Source organism: Aplosporella prunicola, assembly GCF_010093885.1.
Source record: "Aplosporella prunicola CBS 121167 unplaced genomic scaffold K452scaffold_22, whole genome shotgun sequence".
Taxonomy (NCBI): Eukaryota; Fungi; Ascomycota; class Dothideomycetes; order Botryosphaeriales; family Aplosporellaceae; genus Aplosporella; species Aplosporella prunicola.
This window is the reverse complement of record NW_022983550.1, coordinates 565,995-582,759: the sequence shown is the minus strand read 5'-3', so window position 1 is coordinate 582,759 and position 16,765 is coordinate 565,995. Positions and strand designations below refer to the sequence as shown.

Sequence of the window (16,765 nt, the reverse complement as noted above, 5' to 3'; positions counted from 1 at the left end):
CCCAAAGGCTATTTTGGACGACGCATTTAGCGATTTTGTCTTGGAGTTATCATTCGGTGCAGGCATGCAAAACATCATCTCTCGGAATTAGAACTGAACCATGATATCTCTTCAGGAATCAGAGGGATTGGAAGAAAAAAGTTTGGGATCATATTCCACCACTGGCGTACCAAAAGGTGACGGGTGTTCTGATGCAAGTTTGGCTGGTTCTTCTTGATTGTCGGCCGTATTATTATATCTATCCTGCCTATAACTTTCTGTACAGTGCTACTAAATCTTCTCTTTCTCGTTCTCTTCTTATACATCTATGTTTTATTCTATACACCACCAAGGCGTTTCCTGAATATGCATGGCCGATTATTGTTTAACATTTTGCCCAATCGCTTCTTTTGCGTACTATAATTGTCCAGATTTTCGTGTCCGATTGCACGGCATCGTGATGTCACTGTACAGCTCAGTCGTGAATGACCGATTTACCCACACATAAAAGCTTACACTTGCTACTCTCATGGTCATTCTTTTTGCCAGTGGCACGTCACATGCAGACATATCTCCCTTTCGCAGGACAGACTACACTGACATTGCCAAAGTCGCTGCTCTGCAGTTCATGATAGCACCTTGGACAGTAGTTTCTTCCCATGCTAGAATACCAATAATCTCCGCAGCCGCAACCGGCCGCCTTCTTGCCAGTGTTCCACTTAATACCAACCAAGTTGCAATCACAGCAGTAATGCCTTCCATTCCGGGATACTTTTGACTCAGTATAAAGTCTGTGCACCGGAAGCACATGAATTAGGGGGCAGTAAATGCCTCAGAGCCATAGAAGGGTATATTGGAAGCAAGTCAAGAGATCAACCGATGTTCCACAAATCATCAATGCCTCTTACAAAGTCCTGGCCTTGGGCAAAATAGCTCTGTGCCAGCACAGCCATCTCCTGATCGTCGCCAGCCAACCCAAACTGTCCCAACAACTCCGCCGAGGCAAAGGGGTCCGCCGTCACATCCCGCCTTTTGGACCTGTTGATAGCTACTCCATCGCCGACGGGTGTAGGGTCGGGCAGCAGGCGCGTGCTGACGACTTCACTGGCGCCGGCCACGTATGCTCGGCGGTGAGGCCATAGCGAGGACCCGAAAAGTGAGCCGGAAGCGTCTGCGGACTCGGAGGTCAGGACCGACTCGAGTATTTCCCAGAACAAGGTCAGGTCGATAAAGACGGATTGTTGTGGAGTATTGGAGTTTGGCGTTGCTGCAGAGTCGCGATGCGAAGCGGCAACCGTTTCTTCAAACTGTTCGAGCTTGCGGGCCTAGACATAAGTCGTTACACTGCGTTCTCAGTGGTATATGTACAGCAGAATGCAACTTACTATGATTTGTATGTGAGGCCATTTCTCGCCCATTTTGCGTAGAAATGTGAGGCACTTGATGAAATCCTCCCGCTTCGATTTACGCACTTCATCGTCATCTGTGAAGCATTTTTGGAGGAATATCGTTCCAACAATAGCGACGCAGTGCCCCAGGAAAGGGTCAGAGGCATCAAATGATTTGGTATTTAGAAGGTCGATAAAATGAGCAATCCAGTCTGAATGTGTTGTTATCAAGAACGCGGTGTGCTGGAGAAAAATCTCAGGGATAACGCCGCGGAAGTTGCGGAGACGGAGCGAGAGCAGTAACGGATGATTCAGCAGGCAAATGACCGCGTGGTAAATTATTTGCTGGAGCAGCCAAGGAGCCCAGTAGCCACGATTTGCTTGAAGGTCTTCAGGGGAGTAGTCGCCGAACCTCGCTGGCCTAAATCGATGCTTGTAAGGCATGCGTGCTTCGAAGTCCATCAACTCGACTTTGATTTTGGAGTATTCGGATCGGGCTGACCAAGGCGGATGCGTGCCTGGATTGGCTCTTCTACGCGCATACCGAACCGCTTTGCACCAGAAGTCGCTCAGTGAGACACAATAAGCTAATATCCCCATATCAACAGGGGTGTCTGCTGGAGTTCTCGCGCCCGCCGCTGGCGATGGTGAACTTTCACTGGAAGAAATTGCAGGCCTTTCTGGACTCGAGGGATATTGTGGTACTTGTTCGTCTGCTGCTAGTAGAGTCGCGCTTCCGTGAAGTCGCTTCAGGAGACAGATACTCCAAAAGCATCGCCTTCTTTCTTCGTGTACTGGGTCATGTAGAGGGGCATGACATTCGGTGGCCATACCGGCACATTGGGCCAAGTCCTGTGCAAGAGTACTGTAGATACTTGCTCGGTGAGTGTTGCCATCTGCAGCTTTATTAGCTTTCTGAGTTTGAAGAGGAGCCAGGAAGGGAGTAGAGCCTACTACTGAAGTCCACTAGGCTCAAAATACATAGTGATTGCAACGTCGAAAGCTCGACGGGACCCTGGGAGACTCTCCGCATGACCACATCTCTTGCCGTATCAGCGAATCCATTGATGACACTGTCTCGGTTTCTTTGAAATATAGGTTCGTCGGAGAAGCGTCCAGCCAAGGCCAAAACTGAGAAGAGTAGCTCCGGATCTCTTCCGCTCAGACTGGATAAGAAATGGCCCTGGTCGAACAAAGGGAGCGGCTGGCAGTTGCAGTACGTAAGGTACGATTCTGCTACAACTATTACAGATTCCCAAGGCGGAAGAAGACTGTTCGAGGTGGTTATCGGTTTCAGTTCGTGTAAATTGATATTGGATATTCTAACCTATTCGCAGCCTGTGGAGATCGCTCGAGTACATTCCGCGCGGAAGTCACGTTACTCGAAGGACTGGGTGAAGGTAGACTCGCACTGAAAGGTATCCGGCTGACTACAAGTTAGTTTTCGGATCTGTCTTATAGACTGTAGCTGCACCTGCTTCAGAACTCCCAAGACCTCGGCAACTTTGCCCTCCAGACTACTCAAACGGTCACCCTGTAGGCCAGTACTATCAACGCCACATGTTGCAAACGGTAGGCTAAGGAACACTAGTAACGTACCCACTGCCCTTCCGTAAAGCTTGCCTCGTTTGGCAACCCTGTACTGCCACGATGCGCTACATTAACCTCGGTTGTTTCGGAATAACGGCGATCATTCACAGGATGGTCATTCGAATAACCATTCGAATATATGCACTGTTGGCCCAATCGTAGGCAATGCGAGCATGCAGGCTTCTCTCCAGGGCATTTTGATTTCTTCCGGCTGCAGAGCTAATTAGCAACACAGCCAACGTTACGCAGCGCACGTGGTAAAGGAGCTCACCGACACGGTTCACATGCCTGGCGGACCCTTTTGGCAGGACGTTCAGGGGACATGAAAGTAGACATTGTTATTTGCTACTCGGAGGCTCCGGCGGAATATTTAGAGGGAGAGTAGAGATAACTAGGTGGAGTCGGCTCTTGTCATCGATTCTCCGGGTTGAGAGCCTCGGATCCAGATAAGACCCCGGATTTCGACCCCACTTCTCGCTTACGTAGTACGTGTTTCTTAGCGCAACGCCGCACCGCAGAAATCGTCATCTCCGCACCCGCGATACGCACGGCCTGACCAGCGATTGAACCTATACAACAATGAATCCGGATAGCGGTCCTTAGTAACACTGATATGGCTATAGTTTGGCAGAGGCTTAACGGGCGGTAGACGATGCCGTCGGCAGCTCCGCAGCTCAACAACACAACAACCCATCCAATATCCATTAACCTACGGCATTAATGTCATTACTGTCTACTGCTATTCCTATTGATCGAGTTACTATAGCTGTCCCCATTCCTTTCGCTCGGTTCCCTTCCACTTAACGTCAAACTATACCTCAATCAAACTGTCCCTTCCATCATCAATGCCTAAAGACCGAGCGCGCCCTTGAAGATCCTCACAAAACTCCAAACCTCATGGAAGGTATTGTACAGCGGCGCAGGAGCAACTCTGACCACTCCCGGCTCGCGCTTATCCACAATGACCGCCTGTTCAGACAAGGCGTTTGCGACCGAAGCAAGCAATCCCGGTTTCAAAAGAAGACTCAGTTGAGCACCGCGTTTAGTTGGATCCAGCGGTGTGATGATACGGAAAGGCCGCTCGGAGTCATCTGCAGAAGTGTCTTTGAGAAGAAGGTGCTGGAGATAGCCTGTCAGATGCAACGACTTCTCGCGCAGTTCTGAGATGGATGTCTCGTCGAACACAGACAACGACGCGCTTAGCGAAGTTAGGTCGATGGCCGAGGGATTCGAGACTTGGAAGCCTCCCGCTCCCCGAATCGGAAGGAAATCTGGTCCGCGGTTAGATTAAAACCTGACGACATAGTTACGCTGGTGGCCACTACTTACTGTTATCCATCTTGAAGCGCACCGACCGATCCCCTCCGTACCAGCCGGTAAGACGGGGCCTGAAGGTGGGCTTGCCATCCTTGAAGTCTACACTTCCATGTTTCTCGTGGATGAAAGCACCACCGATACCTCCGGGTCCGGAGTTCATGTACTTGTAAGTACACCAGGCCGCGAAATCGACATCCCAGTCGTGGAGCTTCAAGGGCACGTTTCCTGCCGCATGCGCCAGATCCCATCCAATAGTCAAGCCCTTGGAATGAGCGTGCTTGGTGATGGTTGGTATATCAAGAAACTGGCCGCTATAGTACTGGATGCCTGGCAGAAGCACAAGAGCTATCTCATCTGCATGTTGGTCAATGGTCGACAGAATCTTTTCCGTCGAGATGAGATGATCATTATCCGGTTCAAGCAGGATCATGCTTTCCTTGGGGTCAAAACCATGCATTTGAATCTGAGATTCGATTGCATACTGTTCGACGATCAGAATCAGACCATCGATACCAGCAGCACTGACAGCTGCGCACTTACGTGATCGCTTGGGAATGCCTTGCGCTCGAGAAGGATTTTATTTTTGGATGCCGTAGGTAGGTAAAAGCTTGCCATTAGCAAGTGGAGGTTCACCGTCAGCGTACTGGAGAAAGTCAGTCATGCGCCACGTTCGGGGTCATACAGCGGCAATACTTCATGACGGCCACCTCTTCAGGAAGAGCGCCAACGATTTTTGATGCCTTCTCTGCGGCAGTTTCGGCCATCAGTTGCCATGGCTTCAACGGAGAATCTTCTAGCTCGACGAAATGGCCGCCCACGGCAATCGAAGACCAGGTGTTCAGCTGAGCTTCAAGGTACTTTGCAGTTGCTTTTGGCTGCAAGCCGAGAGAGTTGCCGCAAAAATAGATGCCCCGCTCGGACGACACGTCTGACCGACTGTCAGACAAGCATGGACATCAACAAACACCCAGGACAGCAACATACCAGGCTTTGCCAGAGATTTGCTTTTCAAGCTCTCTTTTGAGGGGATAATGAATTTGTCGCGAAAAGAGCGCAGAGGATCTTCGGCATCGAGGCTCCGGGCATATTCCTCGGTGTCTGCATTCGAGGGAAACTTGAAGGATGACATGGCTGCCTAGCACTCTGGTAAAGCGTTGTGGGGATAACCGGGGACTTTCGATGATGGAGTCAGGGAGGTTTCGGATGGAGCTTTAAATCGTCAGGGTTGGGATCTGGGGTACTTTGCTGCTAATCAAGGTCCGAGATCTTAGCAGGGCAGCATCCGCTTCCGGGTCCGGATCCGGATCCGCTACCGCTTCCGCTTCCGCCTCCGCCACCGTACCAGCTCCCTCGGCACAACGGAGCATGCCTATCAATAAAGCCATTATGAGAAGTCGCTCGGACTGTCCAAGCTGGCGTCTGAGATAATCGCGTGAGATCGCGGACGCAGCCTAGCGATGATCAAGGATATGAGTAACATATTAACCGTCTCTCCTTTCCGGCTCTCCTTTACTACTAACCTTCTCCAACGCTCCACAAACCATAATGCTCCCTTCGCTCGAATTCGATCTTGAGGCTTACGCTATCTCTCCTCGTAACGGCTTCTTGCCGGGTAGTCCGCCGCTGCAGCGGTTGACGGACCCATACTACAAGCCGTGGGAAGCGATCGTCGGCAAGCTTCCAGAGCTCCTGCGCAGTGGCCAACTGGTCGCGGAGGTGTACAAACTGCCGGTGCTAGAAACGTCGAACCTTAAAGATGAACGTGAATGGAGAAGAGCTTATTCTGTGCTTGGCTTTCTCACGCATGCGTTTATATGGGGAGCTGCAAGTCCATCAGAGGTTAGTAAACCCTACTTAGCGCCACGTGAGTTCTACTCACCACTAATAAAGGTCCTTCCTGTCCCTATCGCTCGCCCGTTTATCGATGTGGCAAATCACCTCGGTCTCCCGCCTACTGCCACATACGCGGGGCTCAATCTGTGGAACTGGTCGGCGCAACCCGGCAGTTCCCTCTCCGACCCAGCTACCTTGAGCGTGATACAAACCCTCACAGGCACCGACGATGAATCATGGTTCTATCTAATATCCGTATCGATGGAAGCAGTGGGTGCGCGCACAGTACCCAGCATGCTGCAAGCGATCGAGGCGGCGCGGAAAAACGACCACTGGAAAGTCGTGCACGGCCTCAACTCGATGCGGTTCTGCATTCAAGAGCTTGGGTTGCTTTTGGAGAGGATGTACGAACGGTGCGACCCCGCCGTCTTCTACCACCAGATCCGGCCGCTTCTCGCAGGGAGCAAAGGCATGGCTGCGGCAGGCCTGCCTCGAGGCGTATTTTACAGTGAAGGAGACGGCAAGGGCCAGTGGCGCGAGTACAGTGGCGGAAGTAATGCGCAGAGCTCGCTTATCCAGTTCTTGGATGTCGTATTGGGCGTACAACACTACTCCGCGGGTGGCGTCTCCAAGGAAAGCTACATACAAGTAAGCAGCTATTCGATTCCTTGCTTTGCAAACATACTGACAATCGAAACAGGACATGAGAAACTACATGCCTGGCCCCCACAGACGCTTCCTCCAAAACCTCACCCGCACAACCAATATCCGGGAGTACGCCCTAAACCCAACCACAGACCCAACGGTACTGGCCGCGTACAACGCGACAGTGGAAGCGCTTGCCGCATTCCGGGACATCCATATCCGGCTCGTGACGAGATACATTATTGCGCCGTCACGGAAGCCGGCGCGGCCACAAGACGCCAATATGACGAACTTGGCGACGATTTCGCATGTGAAGGATGAGGAGAAAACGACTGAGCCTCACGTGCTCTATGGCACGGGTGGCACGGCGCTGATTCCGTTTCTGAAGCGCACGAGAGATGAAACTAAGGCTGCGGCGAGTGAGGGTTAAGGCGTTTGGGTGTTTGGGTTGAAGGTTTATTCCCCTTGAGTCGATGTTTGGCTCTCTGTACGTCGGATTATTTGAACTTTTTGGGAAAGACATTGTCATATACGCAAGTGGCTGAGATAACAAAAACGAGGAGGTAGCAATTGAAACTGTTTTTGATGTGCCAAACATACATGGTTGTTATACTATGCCTTCCACGGCTTCATCCGCTAGCACTTGGGAGCGCACTTTCAGTTCTCAATTCCTGTGGATAAAGGCAAATAGGGCGCTGGCGATCGACACCATCCTTAGGGCTATCATTCTTGCATTTAGTGGCAATTATCAAGTCCGGAACAGTGCCGTTTTCGACCCAAGCCATGACAGCCAGAAGGGCATCGTGCTGCGGTCCACGAAGTTTTGTGCCGAGTGCATGCCGGTGTCGATGCTGCCGGCCCCGTTTCCTCCGGTAATTTACCAGCGAGCGCTCATGATGTCGGGGATGCCGGTGCAGTGGTTGGTGTTTCGAGGTGGACGCGTAGGGTGCTGAACGTTGTAATTGGAGACATAATTCATGCCAGGGAAGAGAAAGAAGCGGTAGAAGTTATCAAGACAATACCCTTAGGAGCAAGAGTCTACAAGACGTGGTTGTAGTAGTACATGGAGCTGCCGGTTGGAATAGCGTCGTCGGTCCAGCCGTGGAAGTAGATGAGTTTGCCGCCCTTCAAGAAGACAGGTCGAAGTCATCAACAGTCGCATCCCCAGGGCTATTTGCGTCAGAGAGGGCAACGGTGTCCCAGTCTAGGTCCCTCCAAGTCCAAGAGTCTCTTTAGCCAAGAAATCCTTAAACATAATAAATGGACATTCTCTTATCAAAAGAGTGACGGAAAGAGCGGATGTTTCATAGCCTGTCTTAAAGAGAAAACATGGTGATGAAGGCTGCTTAAGAGAACCAAAGGAGCGATAACAGTCTTGCCGCGGATGTATATATCTTCCTGAAAGAGAAAGTCTATATTATGCAGACAGACAGGTCTTTGATGTATACGTACGCGCCATAGTTGGGCCAAAGGAAGCCAGTGTCGTCGATCTACTAAATGCTGTTCTTTCATCACTACAACGATAGTGATTTCGCTGCTCAGCCCGGTCCATGTAAGATTCTGCTTCTGCAGGATGGGTCGTTGATTATAGTTCGAGCGTCCGTCGAACGACACTGCACGCTTCGTGGCGTGTGCGAAGCCTAGCAGCCTGTTCTAGAACGACGACGTAAATCGTTCAGACTCCAACGGTCTGGAAAGGAGAATTAGGCGTGTTGTCGGAGCGTTCCGGCTAGTAGGCCGAGAAGGAGAAGGAGAGCCCGGCCTCCGATACGCTCGGCCTTAAGTAGGTAGGTAGGTGAGAGTTTTCTTTCTGTGCCGACTGCCGACGTCAGATACGTATATGTACGCACTGAGCGAAAGCAGACCAAGAACCGTGAACAAGCCCGGATAAACGTACGCATGCGTACGTCCGTGGAACGATTACGAATAAGTACTGATTAGAGGTTGTTTCGTTCTTATGACCAACTGCTTAAAGCAGTGTCGATTGTCGAGAAGGCCCTTAGTAAAACTGAAAGCTGGAACATGGACTGTACCGAATCTAATAACATACCTGGAGGTATCTTGACGTGCCATTGCTAGACCCAACGAATTCGATTGTCTTCCACAATGATAAAACGTTACGGCGACCCAATAAAAGGCATACCAAAAGCTCAGGATCCAATCTCTCGTTTCATCAAAGCGTCTGACAGTGAACGAATTTCTCCATTCCGCTGTGGCTGGAAGCAACAACACGGCAGCGTAGGCAGTGAGCGCCCAAGATGCGATATCCCTCTTGAGACAAACATTAGTTAATCCATCTGATGGAAAAAGACGTGCCACACACACGTGGACCGGAAAATCTTGGATCTTTGCAAGTCTTTCTTCTTGCATGTACAGTGACCTACATTGCTTTTGCTTGTGATTGTCTAGCGCATTGTCGAATGTACGATGGTTACGCAAAGGGTTACTTACGGTGCATAGCGAAGGCAAACAGGGACACATGATCTCTACTCTCAAGAACACCTGTCTCTGCAGCCCAGGTTCCACCTTGTCGGAACGAGGAGGATAAGAGCAAGGGTCGCTGGTTTAGATGCATGATCTATCGAGTATTGGCGATGACTAGCAAGCAGAACCAACCTCGCAGCACTTCCTGCCACGGAGGTTAGACGACCAAAAGCCAAAACGAGGTATGAGACAAGTGCATCCTCGGGGCCAGCCCAAAGCGCGCCCATCTCCATCTGTGGCTGTCCGGATCCTCAAGTTGCAGCCATAGCCAGTGGCAAGATGAGCACTAGAGTAGCGCATGCATCCCTACCTCGCAAGGATGTAGCAGGGGGCCCCCAAAAAGCCTAGGGGTGTTGGTGTGGAGGGTGGCTTTTGTGTCAGAAATAACAGCCCACTCAACCACGCCGCCACACGCATCGCGGCTCTCTTTGCCTGCCAGATTGCTCGGGCACCCACAGCTGCGTGATGTTTCTTCAGCCGTTCCCGCAGCCTCGCGTAAGACTGCCGCGGGGCTAGCCGATGCATGCATGCAGCCTGCCATGTGAAAGGGCGGGTAACAAGCCTACATGCATGCACGCACGGCAAGGGTAGAAACAGCCGTTCCGTAGGGCTCATCGCTGTGCTAGTTACACCTGCGTCTGTCAGTTTTCTCTCTTTCTCTCTGGGACACTTACGGACTAACCTATCGCTTTCTTCACGCGCGGCCACTGAGGTTTTCCACGCTCGCTGACACTGCCTGCGCGCCCTTCAGCCAACCACACGCCATCGCTTGCTTGCTGCTGCCCCGCCCCGCGCTGCTGCTATGTATCCATGTACAGTACCTAGATAGGTAGGTGCGTGGGAGCATGTCACTGCCAGCCAACCAGCCAGCAGCTCGCACGCGTGCGCCCACACACAGACACACGGCTCCCGTCTATCGCGGTCGACTGGCTGGCTGGCCGTCGCACCCGCGTGTCGACCTCTTCTCTGCCCTCAGCTGACATCTGAGTCTCCGCTGAGTCGCACACGCCGTCGCTGACGGCAGCTCATGCCGTGTTCAGCTCGGCGCCACCGCGCCACGAGCTCGCCCATGCGCTATTACCACATCCGCGGGCGATATCCGTCTGCCATCTGCTGGCTTGCAAGAGCCGCAGCGTTGCGTTGCGTTGCGCGCCCCGTCCAGGTTTCTGTTGCTGCCCCGTGGTGCGCTGCGCGGTGTATTAATTCGTTTTTGGCCGCGGTGGGGGTGGGCCTTTGCGCCTCGCCGTCTGTCTTTCGTCTCTACATACAATCCCCATGATGCTCGCGGCTTGGGCTACGCTGTCGTTTTGCGCGCTCGCTGTGCCCGCTGCAGCTGCTGCTAATGCCTCTATGGCTGCGAATGCGTCGGCGACTTCCTCCGCCCTGTATCCTGTCGACACTGTCAACTCCACATGCGGCACCGACGCTGGCTTTATGTGTCTTAAGGACGGCGTTTCGCCTTGTTGCAGGCAAGTCCGCCTTCACGCATGGAATGGGTTGATCTACTATACTAACAAATCCCCAGTCAATATGGGTAAACCTTCTTACCATTGCTGCTTACCTACTACTACGTGTGCTGACGGAGCAATAGCCAATGCGGAGGAACCCCCGAGTTCTGCGACCTGACACAGAACTGTCAGCCGGAGTTTGGAAGGTGTTCTCGACCGAATGCCACGCTTGGCAACCCGGCCTGCTCGTGGGCGGGAGTAGGCACTAGCCCGCGCTGCGACGGAAGATGCGGGAAAGAGTTCAATAATTCCGTTTGCAGCTCTAACGTCAGTGCGGACGCGTTTGCCATGTACGGCGTCTACAACTACGGCGCTTGCTGTAGGTGCGTTTGCTGTGCGTGCGTGGACTATCCTAAAGCGCGTCGCTGACATGCTCTTTGCGCAGTTCGGGCGGGTGCGTTTCTGCCGACTTAGCTATTGTAGCAAGCCGCGCTTTTGCTAACTACATACATACAGGTTCTGCGGTGGTACTTCCGAGCACTGCGAGGCCGCCCAAGGATGCCAAAACGGGTGTCGCGGAGCTGCAGCCTCAGCGTCAAAAGCCAGTGCCGCGACGACCGTCACGGTCGTGTCAACCGCATCGGCAGCCAGCAGCACCGCGACTTCTAGCGGCCTGGCCGACCATTCTGCCAACGAGAGTTTCGGCGGTTTCCTTGCTCTTGTCGTCTCGATAGCTGGCGCTCTTTTCGTGCTCTGAGAACCTGCCGTTTTTGGAAGAAATAAGCAACGGCCGTATACATCCCGGTCTTTTCCCTGATCTGGCTGGATATTTATAACGAAAGAATTTAATGACATCAGCGCTACTCGCTTTCTCCATTCCCTTCTTCTGATATCGGCGGCGGATGCGACGGCGACGGCTTGGCTGCCTGGACTGCCGTTCCTTTTTCTGGGTAAGGGGAGCGCGGCGTCCGCGGTGTAGAAGGTGCGGAAACAGTGCCCTCGGACACGGTGATCTCGTCGCCGTTCTCGGACTGGAAAGTAGAAGAGAGCGGCGACGATTTGGATGAGGCTCGCGAGTGCATGATTCCTAGACCTAACGCGTGCTTTTTTCTGCCCTGGAGCTTGCTTTCGCCCGAGTGTCGTCGCGGGCTTTTGGGCGAAGTTGACGGGATGCTGCCTTCCAGTTCCACGGGCGGCAGCATTTCGTCTCCGGCGAGCTCGGATGGCGCCCGCGCTTTTATCGACTGGTCTTCGAGCTCCATGGGGCGGTCGCTGAGCGCTGAATACCGCGGTGGTGGATGTCCGTCTGTAGAAATCGGTCAGTGATTCTAGTTAATCTTGCATATCGAGGAGTGGATTTTTACGCTTTATTCGAACTGAAGGCCCCGAAGAAAGCTCTGCTTTTATTCCTTGCGGTGGCGGCGATTTGTCCCGTTGCGTTGTGGGGATTTCGTGCGCAGAGGCTTTTTTCTTAAGTCGCCGTATGTAGATGAATAGGCCTGCTAAGAAGGCAAGAAGAGCTATTCCGCCTACTACGCCTCCGACTATCGCGCCGATTGGCACACTGCTTCCAGAGCTTCCAGTAGACGTAGCTTTTGCGGACGAAGTTGCGGATGCCGTCGGCGTCGAAGAAAGAGTTGCGCCATACTGGCTTGCTACGACGGGGTCATCGGACAGCTTTGCTCTAGCGAGGTCTGCTTTCGGGCAGCCATCCGGCTGGCAAGGATTGCTTTTACAGCAACCGATGAAAGGAGGGTTCGAGTTTGTGCAAGTATAAAACAGCCCATCGCTGCATTCGGCGTCGGCGAACTCCCCATATTTGCTGGCGTCGAAACTCGCGGGCTCCAGATTCCCGAACGAGCATCCTGTCGCGCTGCAAGCTGGCTCCCGGCAACAGCCGACGAATCTGCTGTTGTTCCCGCATGCGTACCAGGTTCCTCCACTGGGGCAGCTGAACCCAAAAGCCTGGGCCTGGCGGGGTTGGTGTAGAAACATTAGAAACTAGGAATGTATATATGTGTTATACAAGGATGCGTGCAGCAGCGCATGTATGTAGGGGAGTGAAGTGAAGTTTCAAAAAAGAAGCGAAGTTTCAGGAAAGCAAGAAGGAAAAGCGCGGCGCAGGGTGAGACGTCGCGCGTTATAGCCCGAGGCTCCGCGGAGTGTGCTTACCTACAATTCGTATAAGCAGCGGACAGCGGGCTTAGGCGTCAGCAGCTCGTCGTGGCCAACAAGTCTTGGGGGTGGCGAGAGGTGAGAGCCGCTACCCAACCGATGGCAGCTTCCTAACGTCTTCGTTCTAGCCCACCCATGGCACGAGGCTATGCTGCTCACGCTGCATGGCGCGGGCTGAGCTACGGCCTGCTGGCTGATGACGCACGCTGTCCGCCTGCGCGGTCCAAGGGTCTGACAAACGCTAGTCGTGAGACGTGAAGGTCGAGGACGTTCGACGACCGGGGCGCTGCGTCTTGGTGTCAGACGCAACCTTGTCCTAGCGTATTGCGGGGAGGCGTTCGCCGGTAACCTTCCCGGAGTCTGCGATAGGTCTGTTAAGCGAAACCGTGTTTGTTTAAAAGCCCCTTCCACCCTGGACCCCTCCATACCACTGGTATAACTCCGTCCGCGTACGACAACATCCCCGCTAGGTGCGGACGTCCCAATCGCCTTGCACCCTACCACTTTATAGCCTATCGGGGGCAAGCGGCTCATCCTACGCTCTCTGTTGCGGCAATTCAGTTCCCCCGTGTATCTGTCCTCGTGGGTGCACGAAAAGTCAAATACTGAGGGAAAGACGTTCTACAAGTCAAGGTTACTCCGAACATCCTTCCGGTGACTGTATACGTCGGCAAGTAAGAAGGTAAACAATAACTCAGAGGTATAGTACCTCAAAGTATTACAAACCAGTCACTGCTATACATCCGGGATCTTAACGCGAGCTCGATGATCTTGAAGGGCTCGTGATACTCATTGTGCTCAGGGGTTTTCAAAGCTAAAACAAATTGTATTCAAAATCGCACTATTCACCGCTACCTAGGAAATAAACCGACTCGCAGAAGGAAATTCTATTTGAAAACGAAAAATCAAAAAAGAAAAACGAAAAATGAAAACCTAACCGCTATAATAATACAAGAGCTAGAAGCAAACCTTCAAACTGTCAACACGACTCCGAAATTGTTTTTTTAGGGGAATGCACCGAAAGCCAATCCCTTCAAAGACCAAACCGCAACCTCACAGAACCATCAGGGCAAGCGCCGCGACCAGAAGCCCAGCGGAAGCGCAAGTGTACTGCTTAGTAGCAGCGGCAGTGAACTCGCCCGTCACGCTAGCAGCTTTAGCTGAAGGCGCAGCAATGTCAGATTTGGAAGTGGAAGACTCAGCGTTAGCGCTGCCACCATTTCCGGCACCAGCACTGTAGCTAGGGGAAGGGGTGGAGACGCCTGCCGAGGGAGTGCCATAGTTAGGAGTAGAGACACTGAAGCTTTCCGTAGGGGTACTGTAGCCAGAAGTCGATGAACTATAGCCAGTAAATGAGCTGTAGATTGGCGTAGGAGTGCTGTAGACAGGAGTGCTGTAGACAGGAGTGATGTAGGCAGAAGAGCTATAGGCAGGAGTGCTGTAGGAAGAAGAGCTGTAGACAGGCGTGCTATAGGCAGGAGTCGATGCGCTGTAGCTGGAAACGGGGGTACTGTAGCTGGAAGCGGGCGAGCTGTAACCGGAAGCGGATGAACTATAACCGGAAGCAGACGAACCGTAACCGGAAGCAGACACGGAAGAGACAGGGGTTTGAGCGCCGTGGCCGTTACCGTAGGCCTCAGGGGTGGTGGTGGTAGTGCTGGTGGCAAAGGCAGTGGCGGTGCGAGTGACGGAGGAATAAGGCGTGTTGAGTCCAGCACCCGCATTAGCACCTCCATGGTTGGCAGCCCAGGTAGCAGCAGCCTTGAAGGCCTCCTCGTTACCGGCCCCGCTGGAAAAAGCATTGGCACCACCTTGGTTGTTGTCAACCCATTTGCCAACTTCATTGGCAGCTTCATTGCCAGCAGCCTCGTTGCCAGCCCAGTATGCAGCAGCTTCGCTGGCAGCAGCTTTGTAGGAAGCAACATCGCCGGTGGGGAACGCGCTAGGGGCAACAGTCAAAGTGCCGAAATCAGCGGGAGCTGTGCCAGAGCCTTTAGCCCAGGGGTTCAGGGCAGAAAAGAAACCAGCAAAGGGGCCATGGCCGAAGCGAGCAGGGATAACACCTGTGGGAGTGGCAAAGCCAGTGAAAGTGGCAGAAGCGTCACCATATACGGCACCAAATCTGAATTTAGGGTGAACAGTAGTGCTAGCACGAGCACCGTTGTCGTTGTCTTGAGCGCCCTTGTTGTTGTTGTTGTTGTTGTTGTTGTCGTTGTCGTCGTCATCCCCTTGGGCACCGTGTCCGTTTTGAGCACCGTTGTCGTTGTCCTTGCCTTGAGCGCCTTGTTCGCCGCCCTGAGCGCCCTTGTTGTTGTTGTTGTTGTCATTGCCTTCGGCACCATGTTCGTTCTTCTGAACGCCATTGTCGTTGCCCTGAGCGCCAGATTTGCCCTGAGCGCCGTTGCCATTGCCTTTAGCGTTGTTCTGAGCAGCGCCCTTGTTGTTGTTGTTTTCGCCGCCTTGGTTTTTGCCCTGGGCGCCCTGTTCGTTGCCCTGAGCGCCAGATTTGCCTTGAGCGCCTTGATCGTTGTTCTTCTGAGCGCCCTGGCCATTGCCCTCGTTGTTGTTCTTAGCGCCCTGCTCGTTGTTGTTTTGAACGTCCCAGTCATTGCCTTCAGCGCCCTCGTCATCACCTTGAGCGCCCCAGTTGTTGCCTTGAGCGCCCTGGTCGTTGTTCCCTTCAGCGCTCCAGTCATTGCCTTGAGCGCCCTGGTCGTTGTTCTCTTGAACGCTCCAGTCATTGCCTTGAGCGCCTTGATCGTTGTTCTTCTGAGCTCCCTGATCATTGTTCTTCTGAGCGCCCTGGCCATTGCCCTCGTTGTTGTTCTTAGCGCCCTGGTTGTTGTTCTCTTGAGCGGCCCAGTCATCACCTTGAGCGCCCTGGTCATTGTTCTTCTGAGCACCCTGGTCATTGTTCTTTTGAGCACCCTCGCCATTGCCTTGAGCGCCCTGGTCGTTGTTCTTCTCAGCACCCTCGTCGTTGTTTTGAACGTCCCAGTCGTTGCCTTGAGCGCCCTCGTCATCACCTTGAGCGCCCCAGTTGTTGCCTTGACCATCGTGGGCGTTGCCTTGACCGCCATAGCCCTTGAATTGAGCGCCGTAATAATTACCTTGGCCGCCATAGCCATTGAATTGAGCGCCCCAGTCATTGCCTTGACCGCCCTGGTCGTCGTTTTGAACGTCCCAGTCATTGCCTTGAGCGCCCTGGCCATCACCTTGAGCGCCCTGGTCGTTGTTCTTTTGAGCACCCTGGTCGCCGTTTTGAGCGCCCTTGTTGTCGTCTTGAGCGCCAGAGTCCCCATCAGCGCCATCGTCACCACCATCGCCGCGAGGAATCAAAGGACCATGAGGACGAGCTCCGCGACCGGCACTAGCCGTAGCAGCAGCAGTAGCATTGCGCTGAGACGCCGGATCAGTTCCGGTGTACTGCGGGACGATAATAGTGCTGCTACCGCGGAGGGTCAGGGTGACGGAGCCATTGGGAACGCGAGCGAAAGTCGAGAAGGGCGGAGCGGGAGACAAGCGATGCTTCGATGGGGGAGCAGAAGCCGCGAAAGCCGACGGCGGGCCAACCGTAATCGTCGTTTCCGCGAGCAAAACCGTTTTGGTGCTCGGCTGCTGGGGAGCCGGGACGACGGCGGCCAGGACGGCCGAGAGTTGAGCGGCCGTGGCCAGAACAGCTGGGGACTTCATGGCGGTAGCCTTTGAAGGTCGGGACGCAGGAGCTGGTCCTTTTCCTTTTTTCTTTTTTCTTTTTCAGGTGGTGGTTGTGGCTCTTCAGCGAAGGTTGTTGGTGCCTCTTCAGCGAAGGTTGTTGGGAAGGAGTGAGGTGTGGATGAGAAGCCTGAATGCTGCGGGCCGCTGCCTCTTCAAGTACTTGCTCATGGTTGCCAGTGTTGCGCCGTT

General features: G+C 53.3%; 7 protein-coding genes across 7 annotated transcripts; 2 read left to right on the top strand and 5 right to left on the bottom strand.

The window, feature by feature from the left end:
- Positions 1 to 804: 804 nt before the first annotated feature.
- On the bottom strand, positions 805 to 3,371 carry K452DRAFT_85780 (uncharacterized protein). The gene is made up of 7 exons (XM_033547239.1): positions 3,229 to 3,371; positions 2,967 to 3,168; positions 2,846 to 2,901; positions 2,695 to 2,793; positions 2,322 to 2,638; positions 1,365 to 2,263; positions 805 to 1,304 (listed from the first exon to the last, which is right to left on the bottom strand). The coding sequence occupies exons 1-7, from the start codon at positions 3,291 to 3,293 to the stop codon at positions 852 to 854; spliced, it is 2,091 nt and encodes a 696-aa protein (XP_033394591.1). The 5' UTR covers positions 3,294 to 3,371; the 3' UTR covers positions 805 to 851.
- Positions 3,372 to 3,604: 233 nt separating this feature from the next.
- K452DRAFT_276719 (uncharacterized protein) lies at positions 3,605 to 5,590 on the bottom strand. The gene is made up of 5 exons (XM_033539290.1): positions 5,259 to 5,590; positions 4,968 to 5,202; positions 4,815 to 4,917; positions 4,287 to 4,755; positions 3,605 to 4,228 (listed from the first exon to the last, which is right to left on the bottom strand). The coding sequence occupies exons 1-5, from the start codon at positions 5,401 to 5,403 to the stop codon at positions 3,807 to 3,809; spliced, it is 1,374 nt and encodes a 457-aa protein (XP_033394590.1). The 5' UTR covers positions 5,404 to 5,590; the 3' UTR covers positions 3,605 to 3,806.
- A 79-nt stretch (positions 5,591 to 5,669) lies between these two features.
- On the top strand, positions 5,670 to 7,320 carry K452DRAFT_255812 (uncharacterized protein). The gene is made up of 3 exons (XM_033538371.1): positions 5,670 to 6,113; positions 6,165 to 6,755; positions 6,808 to 7,320. The coding sequence occupies exons 1-3, from the start codon at positions 5,820 to 5,822 to the stop codon at positions 7,180 to 7,182; spliced, it is 1,260 nt and encodes a 419-aa protein (XP_033394589.1). The 5' UTR covers positions 5,670 to 5,819; the 3' UTR covers positions 7,183 to 7,320.
- Positions 7,321 to 8,414: 1,094 nt separating this feature from the next.
- On the bottom strand, positions 8,415 to 9,373 carry K452DRAFT_290531 (uncharacterized protein). Its single transcript, XM_033541013.1, has 4 exons — positions 9,204 to 9,373; positions 9,078 to 9,146; positions 8,803 to 9,023; positions 8,415 to 8,740 (listed from the first exon to the last, which is right to left on the bottom strand). The coding sequence occupies exons 1-4, from the start codon at positions 9,231 to 9,233 to the stop codon at positions 8,722 to 8,724; spliced, it is 339 nt and encodes a 112-aa protein (XP_033394588.1). The 5' UTR covers positions 9,234 to 9,373; the 3' UTR covers positions 8,415 to 8,721.
- Positions 9,374 to 10,514: 1,141 nt separating this feature from the next.
- K452DRAFT_300929 (uncharacterized protein) lies at positions 10,515 to 11,441 on the top strand (the record flags this gene model as incomplete). Its single annotated transcript, XM_033542387.1, has 5 exons — positions 10,515 to 10,672; positions 10,762 to 10,770; positions 10,828 to 11,067; positions 11,130 to 11,138; positions 11,201 to 11,441. 5 exons carry the CDS (start codon positions 10,515 to 10,517, stop codon positions 11,439 to 11,441), a joined length of 657 nt encoding a protein of 218 aa, XP_033394587.1.
- On the bottom strand, positions 11,351 to 12,836 carry K452DRAFT_85757 (uncharacterized protein). Its single transcript, XM_033547238.1, has 2 exons — positions 12,049 to 12,836; positions 11,351 to 11,990 (listed from the first exon to the last, which is right to left on the bottom strand). The coding sequence occupies exons 1-2, from the start codon at positions 12,677 to 12,679 to the stop codon at positions 11,545 to 11,547; spliced, it is 1,077 nt and encodes a 358-aa protein (XP_033394586.1). The 5' UTR covers positions 12,680 to 12,836; the 3' UTR covers positions 11,351 to 11,544.
- Positions 12,837 to 13,912: 1,076 nt separating this feature from the next.
- K452DRAFT_300927 (uncharacterized protein) lies at positions 13,913 to 16,552 on the bottom strand (the record flags this gene model as incomplete). The annotated part of the gene is made up of 1 exon (XM_033542386.1): positions 13,913 to 16,552. One exon carries the CDS (start codon positions 16,550 to 16,552, stop codon positions 13,913 to 13,915), a length of 2,640 nt encoding a protein of 879 aa, XP_033394585.1.
- Between the last annotated feature and the right edge of the window lie 213 nt (positions 16,553 to 16,765).

Bases quoted from the DNA above. Each gene is read 5' to 3' on its own strand.
- K452DRAFT_85757 (XM_033547238.1), bottom strand. From the start codon at position 12,679: ATGTTTCTACACCAACCCCGCCAGGCCCAGGCTTTTGGGTTCAGCTGC. The intron at 11,991-12,048 runs GTAAAAATCCAC...CGATTTCTACAG, and splicing joins GCCTTCAGTTCGAATAAAGC to ACGGACATCCACCACCGCGG.
- K452DRAFT_276719 (XM_033539290.1), bottom strand. From the start codon at position 5,403: ATGTCATCCTTCAAGTTTCCCTCGAATGCAGACACCGAGGAATATGCC. The intron at 4,756-4,814 runs GTAAGTGCGCAG...ATCGTCGAACAG, and splicing joins AGGCATTCCCAAGCGATCAC to TATGCAATCGAATCTCAGAT. The intron at 4,229-4,286 runs GTAAGTAGTGGC...ACCGCGGACCAG, and splicing joins GCGCTTCAAGATGGATAACA to ATTTCCTTCCGATTCGGGGA.
- K452DRAFT_85780 (XM_033547239.1), bottom strand. From the start codon at position 3,293: ATGTCTACTTTCATGTCCCCTGAACGTCCTGCCAAAAGGGTCCGCCAG. The intron at 3,169-3,228 runs GTGAGCTCCTTT...TTAGCTCTGCAG, and splicing joins CAGGCATGTGAACCGTGTCG to CCGGAAGAAATCAAAATGCC. The intron at 2,794-2,845 runs GCAGGTGCAGCT...ACTTGTAGTCAG, and splicing joins GAGGTCTTGGGAGTTCTGAA to CCGGATACCTTTCAGTGCGA.
- K452DRAFT_255812 (XM_033538371.1), top strand. From the start codon at position 5,820: ATGCTCCCTTCGCTCGAATTCGATCTTGAGGCTTACGCTATCTCTCCT. The intron at 6,114-6,164 runs GTTAGTAAACCC...CCACTAATAAAG, and splicing joins GAGCTGCAAGTCCATCAGAG to GTCCTTCCTGTCCCTATCGC. The intron at 6,756-6,807 runs GTAAGCAGCTAT...CAATCGAAACAG, and splicing joins CCAAGGAAAGCTACATACAA to GACATGAGAAACTACATGCC.
- K452DRAFT_290531 (XM_033541013.1), bottom strand. From the start codon at position 9,233: ATGTGTCCCTGTTTGCCTTCGCTATGCACC. The intron at 9,147-9,203 runs GTAAGTAACCCT...GACAATCACAAG, and splicing joins GTTTGCCTTCGCTATGCACC to CAAAAGCAATGTAGGTCACT. The intron at 9,024-9,077 runs GTGTGTGTGGCA...GTTTGTCTCAAG, and splicing joins TCCAAGATTTTCCGGTCCAC to AGGGATATCGCATCTTGGGC.